At 38.3% G+C, this 15,791-nt stretch overlaps 1 protein-coding gene across 3 annotated transcripts; it reads left to right on the top strand.

The window, feature by feature from the left end:
* Positions 1–961: 961 nt before the first annotated feature.
* Positions 962–14,622, top strand: gpcpd1 (glycerophosphocholine phosphodiesterase 1). 3 transcript variants are annotated; one of them, XM_044170206.1, is made up of 22 exons: positions 962–1,350; positions 1,629–1,701; positions 2,006–2,096; positions 2,257–2,341; positions 2,559–2,584; positions 3,412–3,451; positions 3,579–3,654; positions 4,598–4,639; positions 5,002–5,125; positions 5,398–5,635; positions 5,817–5,979; positions 6,126–6,255; positions 6,426–6,480; positions 6,569–6,661; positions 6,872–6,949; positions 7,571–7,610; positions 7,907–7,965; positions 8,233–8,298; positions 8,514–8,650; positions 9,067–9,202; positions 9,999–10,159; positions 13,177–14,622. In XM_044170206.1, the coding sequence occupies exons 2-22, from the start codon at positions 1,653–1,655 to the stop codon at positions 13,373–13,375; spliced, it is 2,088 nt and encodes a 695-aa protein (XP_044026141.1). In that variant the 5' UTR covers positions 962–1,350; positions 1,629–1,652; the 3' UTR covers positions 13,376–14,622. The 3 variants fall into 3 exon arrangements, with proteins under 3 accessions (XP_044026141.1, XP_044026142.1, XP_044026143.1); XM_044170207.1 differs by lacking the exons at positions 2,559–2,584; positions 3,412–3,451 and having other exon boundaries at positions 975–1,350; XM_044170208.1 differs by lacking the exons at positions 962–1,350; positions 1,629–1,701; positions 2,559–2,584 and having other exon boundaries at positions 2,078–2,096.
* Positions 14,623–15,791: the final 1,169 nt, after the last annotated feature.

Here is a 15,791-nt window from a genome sequence, read left to right as displayed (position 1 = left end):
CTGTGTAAGCATAGAATATAAAGTTCTCCCCGGGTCATTAAACCCCCCCAATTCACAGAAATGGTAGCTATGTCCCTGTTTTAAATCCACAGTAGTGGACAACTTCTTGAAATTGTGAGCTATGGAAGCTATGGCTCTATTGCCTCAGGACTTGCTATGCCAAATGTGTTAGACTGTCAAGGTTTTCCAGATGTCCACTGTCAACTTTATATTTAATAATCAGGGAGATATTTTTCTCATGTAAAAGCAAGCAACCCATTTTAGCAGCACAAATGTGCCCAACAGTGATAATGTGTGCCAAGAGCCAACCTCATTTTTGTGTGTAGTGTAGGCTACAGTAATATATTTGAAAATACATTGGAGTCCTCTTTTACCATCTTATATTAAGTTATGGCGATTAATATAAAGTGCATGAAGGATTTCAAGCCACAATTGTCTTATTGTTTACTCCAAATTCTTCCTTGAATTATTTCATTCTTCTATTATTAATACTTATATTACTGCGGTGCAATATCCACCGTCTAATAATCTGGTTAATCTGCTACACTTAACTTGACAGTACTCATTATTGCACTTTTACTTATTACTTATATTATTACATTGTATTATACCGTACATACTTATCAACCTGTAAATCCACTTTTGTACTTTACACTTTTTTAGCTTTTATACTTTCTATCCACTTTTGTACTTAATTTATCTTACCTGTATTATAGTGTGTTATATTTTGATTTGCACAGCTCCTATTTCTTACTAGAAATAATTGTCTCGTTTTTATTTCTATTCTATTAGTACTTCTATTCCTGTGTGCGTTGACGTGATAGTGAGCAGCTGTAACGAAAGAGTTTCCCCTCGGGGATCAATAAAGTATTTCTGATTCTGATCACTGTTTCACTTGTTGCATCGAAGAATGTTGGGCAATACATTTTTTACTTTGAAAGTATCCACCGGAAGTCTTTCTTTTTTTCAGTTTGAGAAACCTGACGCTCATGTTTGTTGTTTGCCAGCTAAACCCTCGAAGTACCTCCGCTTGGTTTAGGATCATCTGTCACGGCCAGCTTATTTAATGTTAGATACTTTTGCTAGGAATATATCTATATCGTTGGGGAGTTTTGGTAGTTTTGTAATGACTGAGTTACGTCAGGCGGTGTTTTTGGACACGTTTTTTTTCAGCTAAGATCAAGCTTAATATCGATTCGCCGTTTGATAAACTGGGCAGCAATGAGTAATAGCGGTACTCTGGCTGGTCAGACTTGCTTTCGCTCTGCTGGATAGGCGAACCTGGTACACTGTGAACTCTCCATCTTCTAAGCTGCCAAGAGCCGACACATAGCTGCCAAAGTCAAGAAGGTAGCTGTAACATAACTCCGCTTCACATGCTTTGAAAGTGTTTTGTGTCAGTGTTGCTATTCACAGGGCGTTAGCTAGCTAACGTTAGGAAACATGCAACTTAGGTTAGCTACTGAAGTTACTGACCCATCATGGGTCAGCAAACTATAAGGAGTTGCCTACTTTTCAAGTGGTTTTTCTGATCACAGTTGAAGTTATCAAAACGGCCTGCAGTCACACCTGGCACCTGACTATAACGTTACTGTGTTTCTGTGCTTAAATTGTGTTTTTGCCGCCAGTCTTTCTCGGTGCCTGTGTCAACTATGGAGACCGCTCAAGTGACTTTGGCTGTCAGAGGAGAAACATCCCCAGGTATGGCTGTTAAGCTTGACTGTAGACACAACTAAAGATAAAGGGGTCGACACTCGACATGCTCTCTGGGGAGGGTTAGGCTTGTGAAAATTCGCTATTTGCCAAGTTAGCACATATTTATTAGACACAGGATATAAGATGATTTGTGGCCCATGTCAGCATTTCCTTGTATAAGTAGACATCTCAAACATGTTTGCATCAAAATATTGTAGTGAAAACTGCAGAGAGTCTTATAAATGTCAGTCATATTTGTTTTTAAAATTTGAAGTTACATCAGGTAACAGACCAATTTAAACATTTCCAGGGCAGGTGATTGCAGTTGTTGGTAGCTGTGAAGCCCTGGGAAGCTGGAACCATCAAAAAGCTGTGACCTTACACCCTGATGGGAATGATGGGTAGGTTAAACTTTATGTGTAATGTCTCACTCATTAAAACATGTTGTTAAAATATGACAGTATGTGGTTTTCTCTACCAGGTGACATGCAAAAGGTGGCCTGCTTTTCTTACTATTTTGTCCTCCTAAAAATATTAATGTGTATGTTGACTCCCTGGCAGAAATACGTGGACTGCAACAATCACTGTACCTAAAGGAGTTGTTTCCAAGTACCGGTATTTCAAAGGCTTCTTTCTGGAGGCAAAGGTGAGCAGAGTCTCCTGTCTGTATGGTGGTATAGCCTTACAAATTACAGATTAGTTTGCTCATAGATGTCAAATATAATCTTTTGAAAGCAGCATTGGCTATTACTTGTTAAAAAGAGGAATATTGTTAAATTCAAAGTCAATGTTAAGGTATTGTTGCATGTTTTGTGATGCGATGATTTCAGGTTTTCCATAAATTGATACCTTTCGTTTTTCAGCTCATCAGCAGGAAGGGGAGAAACAGGTTCTATTAGCTTGTTTGTTCCACTGATTTTGAAAGAGTGTGTTAGAAGGCTAGTGCCACAGTTTAAGCTAGGATCATTCACATGATTGACGTATCAATTTCCTTACATCTGTGTTTATGCCCTTAGGTCAGTGTTTTGGAATAGCCAGCCCTGGGCAAACTGCCAGCTGGCTTGCTCTAATCTAAGCATGTGAGCCCCTGCTAAGCCCCTCTGTATATAGATGTACACAAACATACCAGATACAATTTCCCTGAAAAAACATGTCAGACATTTCCCTGAAAACCATTTTCGTATCAAGCTCTCTCTAAGTATTCCCTCACAGTATTGGTGTGTGTTGTTTTTTTATGTCAAGGGTGGGGCTCACATTGTGTGAGACTAAAAGCCTGTTCTGACTTGACTTCTGCCAGTTTGTACTGTGTTGTTTGTGAGACTCCTCACCTTGTAAATCTCAAAGTTCCTATGAGCTGAAACTTGTCATTCGCTTTCAACAGTTGATGTAAGGTTACAGAGGTTAACATTTCCCAGTGTGGGGATTTATTCCTGCAGCCTGAGTCATGCTTGAAATGTCATAAATTTAAGTAACTGTGCCTGTGGAAAAAAAACATTAGCAGCAATATATATAGTTTTTAAACTCATGGATCATGTTTTTCGTAATTGTAGACTGTATTCAACTCTATAATGATAGAAGTAAATTACAGAGGTCAAAATGTGATGCTACAAACATATTGTTGTTATAATTAATGCTGGCTTTATTACAGATGAAGAAAGCAGCTTAAAATGTAACTAAAGAGAGTTTTTTTTCTTTACTAACAAATCCAATTTTCAGATTTCAACCCATGGTGGCTGACTGCCCTAGCTGGGGATTGGTGACTATACCAGCTCTAATACCTTTCTCACAGTCATGTCCAAAGGCGGCTTTGAGACCAGACTGAAAAGTAGTTAAATGTATCTCATATGAAAACCCTAACATTGTACCAAACATTGGAATTGCAGAGTGCGGGTGGTCCCTGTCAAGTGATAGTCAGTATGTGGGAGACCCATCATCAGCCCCGCACGATGAGCCCCACAGGTATAGAACAACAAAAAAACTGCACTGTGGGGTTGGGTTTGGTAACTTGTGTCATACTCAAACCCCCTGTAGACTCCCATTCCCTGCCCTAGCACTATACGTAATAGTTGCCCATAAACACTAATGTATGGTAAGTTCTTGCTTATCCCACTGAAGAAGACGGTTTCCATTTCAGCCAAATCTGAACTTTGGTTTGTTGTTTTGGGCAATATGTATGTCAAAATTAACATACTGCCAACTGACTGCAGTGTGTTCTCCTCAAACACTCTGTAATTTACTGGTAGCCTCTGGAGGTTCTTGCTTATCTGGCAGTGTGCGTATGCTTTGGCAAAGATCCAGGACAACACTTGCTGGAATAATCTATAGCCATAGAGGAAACACTGCAGTGCAGTAGATGTCATGATCAGATACTGTAGACCTTTCTAGTTAAAACGCCATTGTGTTGGCAGACAAAGCACATTCAAAATGAGCTTGATAGGTGATATGAGGTTGATAGTTGCAACCATGTCTGCACCCTGCTTGATGTCCTTTTTGACCCCAGCCTGTCACCCCATCCTTGTTTTTTATTTTGTTTTCTTCTACTAAACCTCTTTTCCCACTAGAATAGGAATTTGTTACAAATATGAGGTTTATTTTTTTATATTCAACTCTGAAGTGTTTTGTTTGAGTTTGACAACCATCCTGCTAAATTAACCTCAATGTCATGATCATGCTCAAAGATGTAGTTAAAGATTTATTGCCCAGTCGACTCTTGAAGGTGAGGCAAGTCAAATTCAGAGCAAACCAGTGAAGCCTTGAATTTGGCATCTTGTTTTAAGAGATCAAACTGAGATTTGAGATTTTCCTCTTTGTACACATGAAATGCTCTGGTTTGATCTGTCCTCGGCCTTTGCACTGTTGAGATTCTTCTATCCGGTTTCTAATGCGCTTTTCCTTATTGCAGCATCACACCAGAATATTGATGATGGACAATTTGGCATTCACAGTAAGTTGGATAAAAAACAAAAACTATTAAGCCACCAATAACTACACACACCAAAACTATAACTAAGTTGCTCTCTACCTTAATTACCTTATGCAGATTTACAGTATGTAAAAGCTCCATGAGACAGAAATTGCTTACTGATGTGCTTAATCCCTCAGGCAAATTGAATTCCCTATAGATCACATAGTAGTCACTTCCTCTGTTTTGTGCAGCAGAGGTTTTGAGCTCATTATAACAGGACAAACGGTTGTCTCCTCCCTGCTATTGTCGCTGCCACCAGTTCTCTGGTCAGCAGTCATGGGAGACAAAGTGGATATACATTGTCATCAGATGCTTCCTGTCTGTGTCCTCCCTTTTTACAGATGGGGTGAATTGTGTTGACTCTGGGTGGCTGACGTGCCAGACAGAGATTCGCCTGCGTCTGCACCATTCTAAGGTGTCGCCAGTGTCTATCACAAAGAAGAAATTCAAGACGTCTCGCTTCAGGTAGGGATGACACCATTGTCGAATTTAACACCACCCAGAGAAAGTTCTGCTTGTAAGCGACGTGAGACAGATCAGTGGATCATTACAGTGCTACTATTACCCGACCTGTTACATAAGGGTAACAGAAATCCTGCATACAAAATTATAATAAGAGAAGCTAAGAGTAAAACATAATTTTTTTTTGATGCATTATTTTTTTTTTTATATGTGTGGCTTTTAGTGTCACCATATCGGTGTATTAATTTAATTGTTTATTTTGCCTACCAATACAGAATCAAGCTGACAGAGGACGTTGAGGAGGAGGAAGATGAGGAGGAAGACGAGCTCAGTCTTAGATCTTTGCACAAGATGACCACCACTCTGGAGATCAGTATGATCAGTGCCAATGGCTATAAGTCACGCCACTCGCAGCCTGAATGTGGGTATGCATTGGAGCCGTCCCAGTGGACTGAGTACATTATCCACACCATGGACCCAGACAACCTAGAGCTCACCTTTGAGTTCTTTGAGGTAATACTCGTGGGAATACTGCCTCTGATAAACCAGTAAACCCATTTCTTGATAAGCATTACAATAAGTATTCTTGACTAACAAATACAAGTGAAAAAGGAAGAACAAATCAGGCATCATGATTAGATTTATCTATTTTCATTTGATCAGAATTGTGATAATTTCATATGTTTGTTTACAGGAGGATCTGGGTGAGCATGTAGTCCAGGGGGATACTCATCCAGGACATGTGGGCACAGCTTGCCTCCTCTCCTCCTCTTTTTTGGAGATCGGTAAGGACAACGGATTGGCCACACTTCCCATAATGGGTCGAAATTCCAAACAGACCATCGGGAAAGTCAGAGGTAAGATTTTGTGCAAATGAAAATTCCACATTGGCTAACGATGATATGACTGTATGCAAAAGGAAGGGGGAAACTGCATAACCTGTTTTTGAAAGCTTATCAGTTCACACAACGTACATGGTACCTACTTTGTTACTCTGTTCTAGTGGATTACCTGGTGATCCGGCCCATCCAGGGGCAGCAGTGTGACATGAGCTCCTCCTTCACCAAGTACTGGAAAAAAAGAGGTGCTCTGGATGTGGGTCACAGAGGAGCTGGCAGCACACACGCAGCCAAGTGAGTCATAACAGGTCTTTGACTTGGATAGGATAGAGTGCCTTGCATAGAACGCAGACCAAAAATAAATACTTAATGGCACAACAGTGTGTGTCAATAGGGGTGAATGCTTCTGCATATCCTGCATCTGTTCCCTGTCAACAAATTCTTTTTTAACTTGTGTTTTACAGGCACCACAGAGTCAGGGAAAACACAATAGCCTCATTTAAAAGCGCTGCCAAGCATGTAAGTTACGCCGATGATTAAAGCAAGAGTAAATGTTTACCTTTAACATTACTTCTGCCTTAATTATGTGTCAATTGTGTACTTGTAGGGTGCAGCCTATGTAGAGTTTGATGTTCACCTCTCCAAGGATGCTGTTCCCATTGTATACCATGATCTGACATGCTGTATATCCACCAAAAAGGTAAAATAAAGGCCTGTTGTACTTGATGGACATATGAAAATGACTTATAAAGTGTTAGAATCTGAAACGTTATACTTCTCTGTTGGTATTTTTTATTTTCCATTAACAGCTCATGACTTGATTAAAACACATTTAGAAAATTGTAAGCATACACAAATGTATGTCGCTACTTAAAAACAGTTAATGTAAGTCTTTCTATCCCCTTGACAGAAAAATGACCAGACTTCTCTGGAGCTTATTGAGGTGCCAGTCAAAGACTTGACATTTGATCAGCTGCAGCTGCTGAAGGTAAAAACTTGGAATGATAGTCAAAACTAGACTCAAGTTAAAATAAACCTTTTATTATCCTTTTAAATACAAGTGGACAATTGTTAATATTAGTTACATCTGTGCTTTTCCTGTGTGAGAAGTCAAAATGTCTGTTGCTTAGTGCTTCCTCTACAATGATTTATAGTTGCACAGTCACACATGGGAACTGCTTAGTAGCAGCAACTGTGTCTTCCATCAGCCAATGGAGCATTTCTGGGATTAGTGCCTTCTTGCTGTAGTTGAGGAAGAATGGGCAAAGCATTATAGTATTAGGGTAGTTCCCACAAATTACAAATGGGCAGAATGCAAGTAGTGTTAAGAATGTTATCATGATAAAATACCAAAAAATATACACTCGTAGCACTACTACCGAGTCATTATTAAAACCTGGAGCTGACACAAATGACTGAAATCACCCCACGCCAGCCTACCCCACCCCTCTGCTGAAAACAATAACTCGGGAAACAGAGTACATCATTTCAGGATTTTCAAACTTGCCCTGAGGCCCACTTAAGGGATTGAACAAGTAACAGAATTTCTTGTAATTTAATAATTTGTTGATCACAGTGCACATAATGTATGCTTTGTTTTGTTGCACAGCTTGCCCATGCGACTGCGATGAAAGGACACGATGACAAAGGTATGCATCTATTGTTTGTGGTTTTTCTATCTACATTACATCGCCGCCATCTGCCAGGAAAAAAAATTAAAGTGGCATGACATTGAAAAGCCACATTCCGTTTGTTTGTTGTTTGTGTACACTGTACTCTCATATAAACTGTAGATCAAAAGACTGCCATGAATTCAGTTTTGATCAAAGATTGCTTTGTATTCCTCAGCTTGACACAAAAGTGATGAATGCGTGCTGAATGTATAAGTAGGCCAGCAGATAATTTGCGTGATGTACATTAACAGTGATGTGTTTTGATTGTTCAGATCTGCTGGACGATGAAGATGAAATCGATGAGCATCAGCCATTCCCCTCACTCTCACAGGTAAATTACATTATGATGGTCATGATTATTAAATAGCAGTATGAGCTGTTCCCCTTACATTCACAAATATGTAGATAAACACTAGGAACTCCCTTCCCTACCTCCTGTTGGATGGCATTGTATGCCAAATCACCTGTTAAGTAATTGCTAAATAATTGGTTATTTATCGGTTATTACCTACTACTTCTCCTTGGAGCCTACTTTTAACTCTTTTATCACGTCAAAGTCACTATAAAATAAATAGCATCCTTCATCCTTCGTCTACAGATCTTCCAAGCTATTCCTGAGCATGTGGGCTTCAACATTGAGCTCAAATGGATCTGCCAGATGAAGGTGGGTATACTTAGTCAATAGGGTCAATGGCATAATCATTTTCTCAATAAATGGGGCTTAGTTGGTCTCCAATAGAATAAGGAATAGCACTATGTTTATTTTGACTCACCCAAGCAGTGTATTGCAAAGAATATTTTGATTTGTTTGTTTGTTAGTGTGAAATAAAAAATGTATTCTCATAATAAACTCATGTGATGAATGCTTTTTATTGACAGGACGGGTCATGGGACGGCAACCTATCATCCTACTTCAACATGAATACCTTCCTCGACATCATCCTGTCCTGTGTTCTGCAGAAAGGCGGGAATAGACGCATTGTCTTCTCCTGCTTCGACCCAGACGTCTGCACCATGTAAGCACAGTTAGCAACTGAGGATAAAGTATGCCCATATTTTATTAGGTTGTAGAAAATGCATACTATCCAGAAACACAATAACTTACACTCACAATGTGAGTTGCAGTTATTGGCTTGCATAAATGAGTGATTTCAATCATTAAAATGTTTCAGACAAAGAACCATAGAGTCTTCTCTGAAACTTCTCCCAAATCCCATGTATTAGCACAGTTATTCTGAATAATTAGTTAATAGCACAAAAACGTCTTGATTAAGATTGCATGTTAATTCAGCTTCAGTCAGTTTAACTTACATTTAACAGTCACTCATGAAAATGCTTAAATATTCTTACTCTCTTCAATTCATTTTTCAAGAAACAAACAGATGCTATGTTTACAAATGTTTACTAACAACTTTTCACGTATTTCTCTCAGGGTCCGTCAAAAGCAGAACAAGTACCCCATCCTCTTCCTGACTCAGGGAATTTCAGACCGGTATCCTGAGCTTATGGACATCCGCTGCCAGACCACTCAGATCGCCATAAGTTTCGCCCAGAGTGAGAATATTCTGGTGAGCAGTTGTGGCAGAAAGTCAAATATTTATCATAATGTATTAACTGAATTTTCCAGACTTGTTTAACTTCTACAAAAACATTTAATGAAAAGGTAGCTTCACACTAGCTGTTTTAAAAATGCCACATATAGCTCAAGTCAATGTGTAATTTCCATTTTATAAGCCCTACTCTATAATTAATTGACAACCAAGACAAACACATGTAATGTGTCAGTGTGACAATCCAGTGGGAAGGCAGGATTTAGCATGTGAAGTGCACTCTTCACCCTTACCAGCTAAAGCAAAAATGTCATCAGTTCAGTGCTAGTTTTAGTGCTACAAGTGCACAAATTTGGACACTGTTAACCAAAAAACTGTTTAGTTATAATACAATTCTTAATTCTAAAAATAGCAGGATTTGTACTTTGAAAGGATATTTGGCTTGTATTAGAATGTTTTTCACCTCCCTTAACAAGCATTGCTGCAGTGTCCTTGAGCAAATGGCTTACGTAAATAACCCACCACTCTCACGTCAGTCGAAACTGCAGTCCACATAACCAACAAGTCAGCTAGCATAGCACTGTGCCCGTGGTTTTAGTGCATAAATTAACTCCAGACAGCTTATGCAGCATAATCTGACACACTTGTTTTGTTGAAGGCACATATTAACTTACTTGCTATGTGTTATGACGACATACAAAATTTACCAGTGTTTAAATCAACATGACAGTGAGTAGGTAAGAAGTTCATTTTATTTTGAGATGAACAAAATTAAACAAGGCCATTTTTTTTTTCACTGGATTTCCTCCTTTAGGGGATCAGTGGCCACACTGAGGAGCTGCTGAAGAACCTTAACTACATTGAGGAAGCCAAGTCTAAAGGCCTGGTGGTGTTCAGCTGGGGAGAAGACAACAACGACCACGAGACCAGAAGGATGCTGAGGGAGAAGGGAATTGATGGGCTCATCTACGATAGGTAGGTTAAAAGGTTGCCATGTAGGTCCGTAGACCACAAACACAACCATTTCTGTTAATGTTCAAAGGTTTGTGTACATGTGGTACAAACTACTCCAGTCAAAGGTGAAGTTATTTAGATTTTTGATTTTTTTGTTTGCAAAACAATTTCTTGTATTCAAACATTCAGTTCGCACACTTTCCTGCTATTTCTGTTATGATAAACGTTCCCATAGTTGTGTTTCCAGCTACAATCTCTGCCTGTTTCCCAACAAACTGTACAGTACACACTGTGCTGATGTGTCTTTGTACAGCCACAAAAGAGTTATTAAGCAGGGCTTTCAGTTTCATAAATTTGATTACCTCTGCTGTTGTCATGCCACTGTATGATTACAAGGCCTTCTTTATCAGCACAGTATTTCAGGGTTGTAGGTTATATAATCAAGCATTGGCAGACATGTTAATCACTTGGCATCTGGTGTAGCTGTTGATAAAGATGGTTTGATTATCCATTGAACATTTTGTCTGTGAGTGTGAAACTGGTGCACAAGATGTGCCTGTCCTGTTATGTAAAGCTTTGGTTGCTAGCAGGATGAAAGAGAGTTTCCTCTGGTGTTAGCAAAGCTGCGTGGTCAGCAGGGCCTGTTTGTTCAGCCGTTTCACTTCTGTTTCACTATACAGTGATATTTGCTGTATATTTATGTCTGCACTTTGGCCCACACTTTTACAGACCCCTGCAAAAAACAGACCTATATTACAACCCTGTAGTCTCTACGGATTCCAGATGTGACATTCATTTAACATCTCAAATCAAAAAATGTAACATCTCCAGGTTGTTGTTGTTGTTGTTATAACTGTTCCTCTTTCTTACAGAATTTGTGAATGCTTGGAGCCTTCATTTTTTGACAAGTTCTCCAGATTCCCGTAATGTCTCTCTGGTTCCTGGCTGTGTTTTGTTAATTTACTCACTCCACATCCCATGGCTGGTTTTTGGTTTCCCCCCTCAAATGACGGCTTGTGTCTTACTCATTAATATGCAGCAGGAACAAAATAATTTTCCTTGACAATGATGCAAGACGGTTGACTTCTCATATGCCCTACACCTTAATAGTACAGTACTTGACATTTCAGTGGCAAAGATTGTTTTATCTTTTTGGATTTTCTTAAATTTTGGATTGTACTAAACACGGTTGTTTGATTGGTCAACTGCCATGTTTATCATTTTTTATGCTAGTTTCCCTAGCTGATAGCTAGGTCACTCTTTTTTTATGGCTGTGTATTGTTTTGGGTATGCTTTGAAAGGTCTCCTTATCTTATGCTTTGTATGATATTCAGAGATATTCAACTTAATTTTTGAAGCAAAAGAGGCACCAAAAGTGAATGGCTTGTTTGCTGCATGAGACAGCGTTACTTCACATATTGGCTTCTGTATGAACCAAACAATATGTTTTAACTGCTAGTGTTAATCTTATTCTCTTAAAGCCAATGTATGCAGGTTTCATAGCATCAAACCACCTTGGTGGTCTCAAATAACGGTGATCCAAGAGAGACCTGCATTTGAGCCTCATATGTATAGCTATTCACCTCTCAGCAACTTTTGTCACAGCATAAGTATATTTTCTATTATTTGCACCTATTAAGTTTGCAGACGATCTGCTTGTACTGCAGTTTGGTTTCTTTACAAAAGGGGTGATTGCACTGGATGCTCTTCGTAGGCATGAAAATGAGTTCCACTGCTCTGCCTTCATTTGATGAAGCCTAATGATGAATAACATTAATGGCTTGAACCCAAACCTTAACTACCTGTAAGCTACTGTAAAGCACAGCCTTGGAAGAATAGCTCACTGGGGAACCAACTTTTCTGTAACACCTATCCAATGTCATGTAGCACATGGATGACATTTGTCCTACACATAAGCCTGCGTTGTTGTGATAAATGTACTATACCTCCATGGAAAAGTGGTCTTAGCTTACTAGAACAATGTCTAACATTGGCTATATGGGGATGGAATGATGCCTTCATTTTTCCATACTTGACGGGTGAGGATGTTGGCCATATCTGTGATTTGATAGCATGAACTTAATCTGCTTTGGTGCAGGTTGTAAAAGTGAGCTACCCAAATAAAAACTGATAAGCGAAGGTTCAGCCTAAAGTAAACTTGCTAACCCACTTATAAAAAATGAGGTGCCCTGAATGTATAGATGGTATCCAAAATCCTTTTAACTCATTACAAATTGGAAAAGGTTCCTTCTTACTGCCAAAATGGCAACCAATACAATCATCCCCCTAGCCAGAATGAATGCAGTAGTCATTGCTGTTTCCATTGATATGGGTGCATGAAAAGAGTGTGGAGCTACTGTATTGTTACATTACCCCTTTACTATTTAGTTTAGAGCAGAACTGGAGTGATCTTTATATTTTTGCACCTTGCCTGATGGATCTTCTACCATTTTTGTTTCACTTATATCAGATAAAATGAATCCATAAATCCGAATTATAGTTTTTTGTAAGTAACAGTAGATTTTGTTCCACTGGACTACTCAATAGAGCTGGGCGATAATTCAATATAATCATTGAGCAACTTTCAGTGGATTGTATCGTGATAGTATAATCATACCATAACGTTCCAACGTCATTATTTTACAAAATTATGTTGCCTAAATGACTGAATCCAAACAATTTTGAATTTAATGTAACAGAATGAGTTTCGGAAGATTTCGTTTTACAGGTGTGAAGAGTTTTTTCTGCTGATTTTGCGTACATTGTGATGTGCAGTTCATACGGTAGATAGTGGAAAAATATTCTTACTAATGTTGATATATATATATATATATATATATATATATATATATATATATATAATATACACAATATACACACCAAGCCCTACTACTCATCATCAGTATGAATTTATAGTTTAGCAAAATGTGTTTGGATCAGGGTGGTTTTTGAATGCCAGATAGAAATTCATGAGGCACCGGTATACACTAGCTACTGTCACTCATCTAACTGAAGGATGTCTCCTCCCTTTCCTTTAGTATCTGTGAGGACCAAGGAGAGCAACCCAACCTCTTCCAGATAGAGGAGCAACACTCCCTGCAGGAGGTTATTACAGAGGAGACCCTAAACAGCTCCTCCTGTTCCTGCTACTCCATTCCCTGCTCCATGGCTCCCTGCATTGGCTACAAGACCCACGCAGGCAGCGGCGAGTCCGATTCTGGCCTCAGCTCCTCATAAATATCCCTCAACTTTACCTTTCAATGGACCTCACTGCACATCCAAACTCAAAAGGACCACGGTGGGAATGGATGCTTAAACATGTACTCACTAAAAAATTACAGCTTACAGGAGGTTTGTGTATATATTCTAAAACTGATTGAAGATTGTGACAAGATTGTGACATTTCTTTCTCCCCTTGAAACATGATCACAAGTGTAAAACCACTTAAACCATCTCCACTCCAGTCTACTCTATTACAGATTTTTTTCTATTGTCTTGTATCTTCACAAGTTTTGTTATTTATGCTTTCTATTGAAATAGGTGGATGTTTTGCCAAAACATTAAGGCAGCCATGCATATGTTTTAAATATTTCCCCCGTTTAGGCATCAGAGCAGGCTGTACAGGGGTCTGCATAATAGTGGCACAATGTCAAATTGGGGAATTATGCTTCACAGTGGAAACTTATTTAACCAATATGTTGCATCTCTCTGTCTCATCTGTCTTAAGTGCTAAGTTTTAATGCATATGATATTTTACGGGTGTAAAAGTGTAACAGAACTGCAAATTGTATATCATAAAGTTTATGATGATGCAGGATTATGCTGTTTTTCTGTTTCTGCTGTTATGTCTTTTCTGTGCATGTTGCCATTATTTTCATTGTCTCAAATGTAAGCAGTGAGTAATAGCCACTGATTGCTATTTCAGGTAAGAGAGAGGGAGGGCAGAATGTTTTATTTGTGACAGTTCATATACATACGACAGCCTTAAGAGGGAAATGATCATGTCTGTTTCTTGCCTCTTGTTTCAAAATCGCCAATACCTCACTCATCATCTATTAGAATAGACAAGAGTTGAAATGTCTGTACAGGATGAACAAATGGTTCTTATACTTCCTTCCTATAAATCCTCTTTAACTTCACAACACTCATACTTTTTATTGCATTCCATATTATTTTTGGGCACCAATTACACTTGAAATAATTCATCATTTGAATAGCAAAGTGGTTCATTAGTATAATTCAATGGTAATGCTGCATTTTGAACAGCAAAACAAATCCATTTATAGTATATCTTCTGTGTATCTGTCTCATCGCACAATCTCTTCACTCCAAACTTTAATGATTGAGTCGTGCATGGTCTGTAAATCTGTATGAATGAATAACCAGGGAGAATTAATGAATCTAGTGTGTAATATTAACTGCCATTTCAGGACAGAAGAGTGTAAATGATAATGTTAAATAAAATCAAAACCTATATGCGTTTATTTTGTCTTTGACTTTTTTCGCTTTCACTTGTTTTTTTTGTATACAGTGATTGTTTTGAATAACTAGGTTGTAGTCGATCCCTTGATCTGAAATGCATTTTGCTCTTTTACTTAAAAGCTTGACAGTGAATCACCATTATTGAGACACTAAGATGTAACAGTTTCAAGTTGAAACTTTCAAGTAGTTCTGACATACAATTACAGAACGTCTAAATTATACACAAAACTAAGCTTTAAAGGATGGGTTTACAATTTTTCAATTCTGTCTAAAAGCATTAGTCAGGTGCCCATATGAACATTAAAACAGGTTTTGCTTGCTGTAATCATTCCTTAATTAAAACATACCTTTCTAATGAGCATTCACTGTAAGTGATTGGGGACAAAATCCATAGTCCTTGTTTTGTGCAAAAACACTCAAAAGTGTACCTGAAGTTAATATGAGGCGTCAGCAGTCTGAGTTAGAAAAATAAAGGGAATATCTTCCAAAGGCTTTTTAGAAGGAAATGTCCTCTTTGTGTTTCCTTGTTGAGCTGCAGTGGACGGACAGTAACAAAAAGAGGGAATTTTGCACTAAAAAGACAGCTTGATTTGTCTAACTCAGACTGCTGAAGCCTCATATTAACTTCAGATAAACTTTTGAATACGTAACCACATAACAGGTTTTTTGTTTACCTTTTTTTTTCTTTAATTCCAGGAAGGGATCTTTTAATCGCCATTATGAACAGGAGGACTGATTACAGCAAACAAAACCCGTTTCAGTATTCATATGACTCACCTGACTATTTTTAGACAGCCTATCCTTTAATCAGCATCAAATACGTATTTTATTGAAAGTTGCTACAAGGCATTTCATAAAAAAGGCTAAATACCTTAGCAACAAGCCAGTGTGCTAAATTAGTGACAGACGATTTGAAGGGTTTTTATTCTGATAGACATAATCTACAAGAATTTGTCAGTGACATTAAGCAATATCCACAAGATGATGACAGCTTGGTTTGTTAGGTGAAACACGTGCATTTGTTGTAGAAAAGTAATTGACTAAACTTTTGATACTTGGTAAATGTTACACTCAAATTGGCTTCTTTTCGGTTTAATATCATAAAATAAGGTAAATATGGTGGGCTCTGGAAACTCATGATATGCATTTAATCTACAAATCAAGAATTAGA

The sequence above is a fragment of the Siniperca chuatsi genome, linkage group LG16 (genome assembly GCF_020085105.1).
Source record: "Siniperca chuatsi isolate FFG_IHB_CAS linkage group LG16, ASM2008510v1, whole genome shotgun sequence".
Lineage (NCBI taxonomy): Eukaryota > Metazoa > Chordata > Actinopteri > Centrarchiformes > Sinipercidae > Siniperca > Siniperca chuatsi.
Note: the sequence above shows the minus strand (reverse complement) of the source record. Positions and strands in the feature narration are given on the sequence as shown.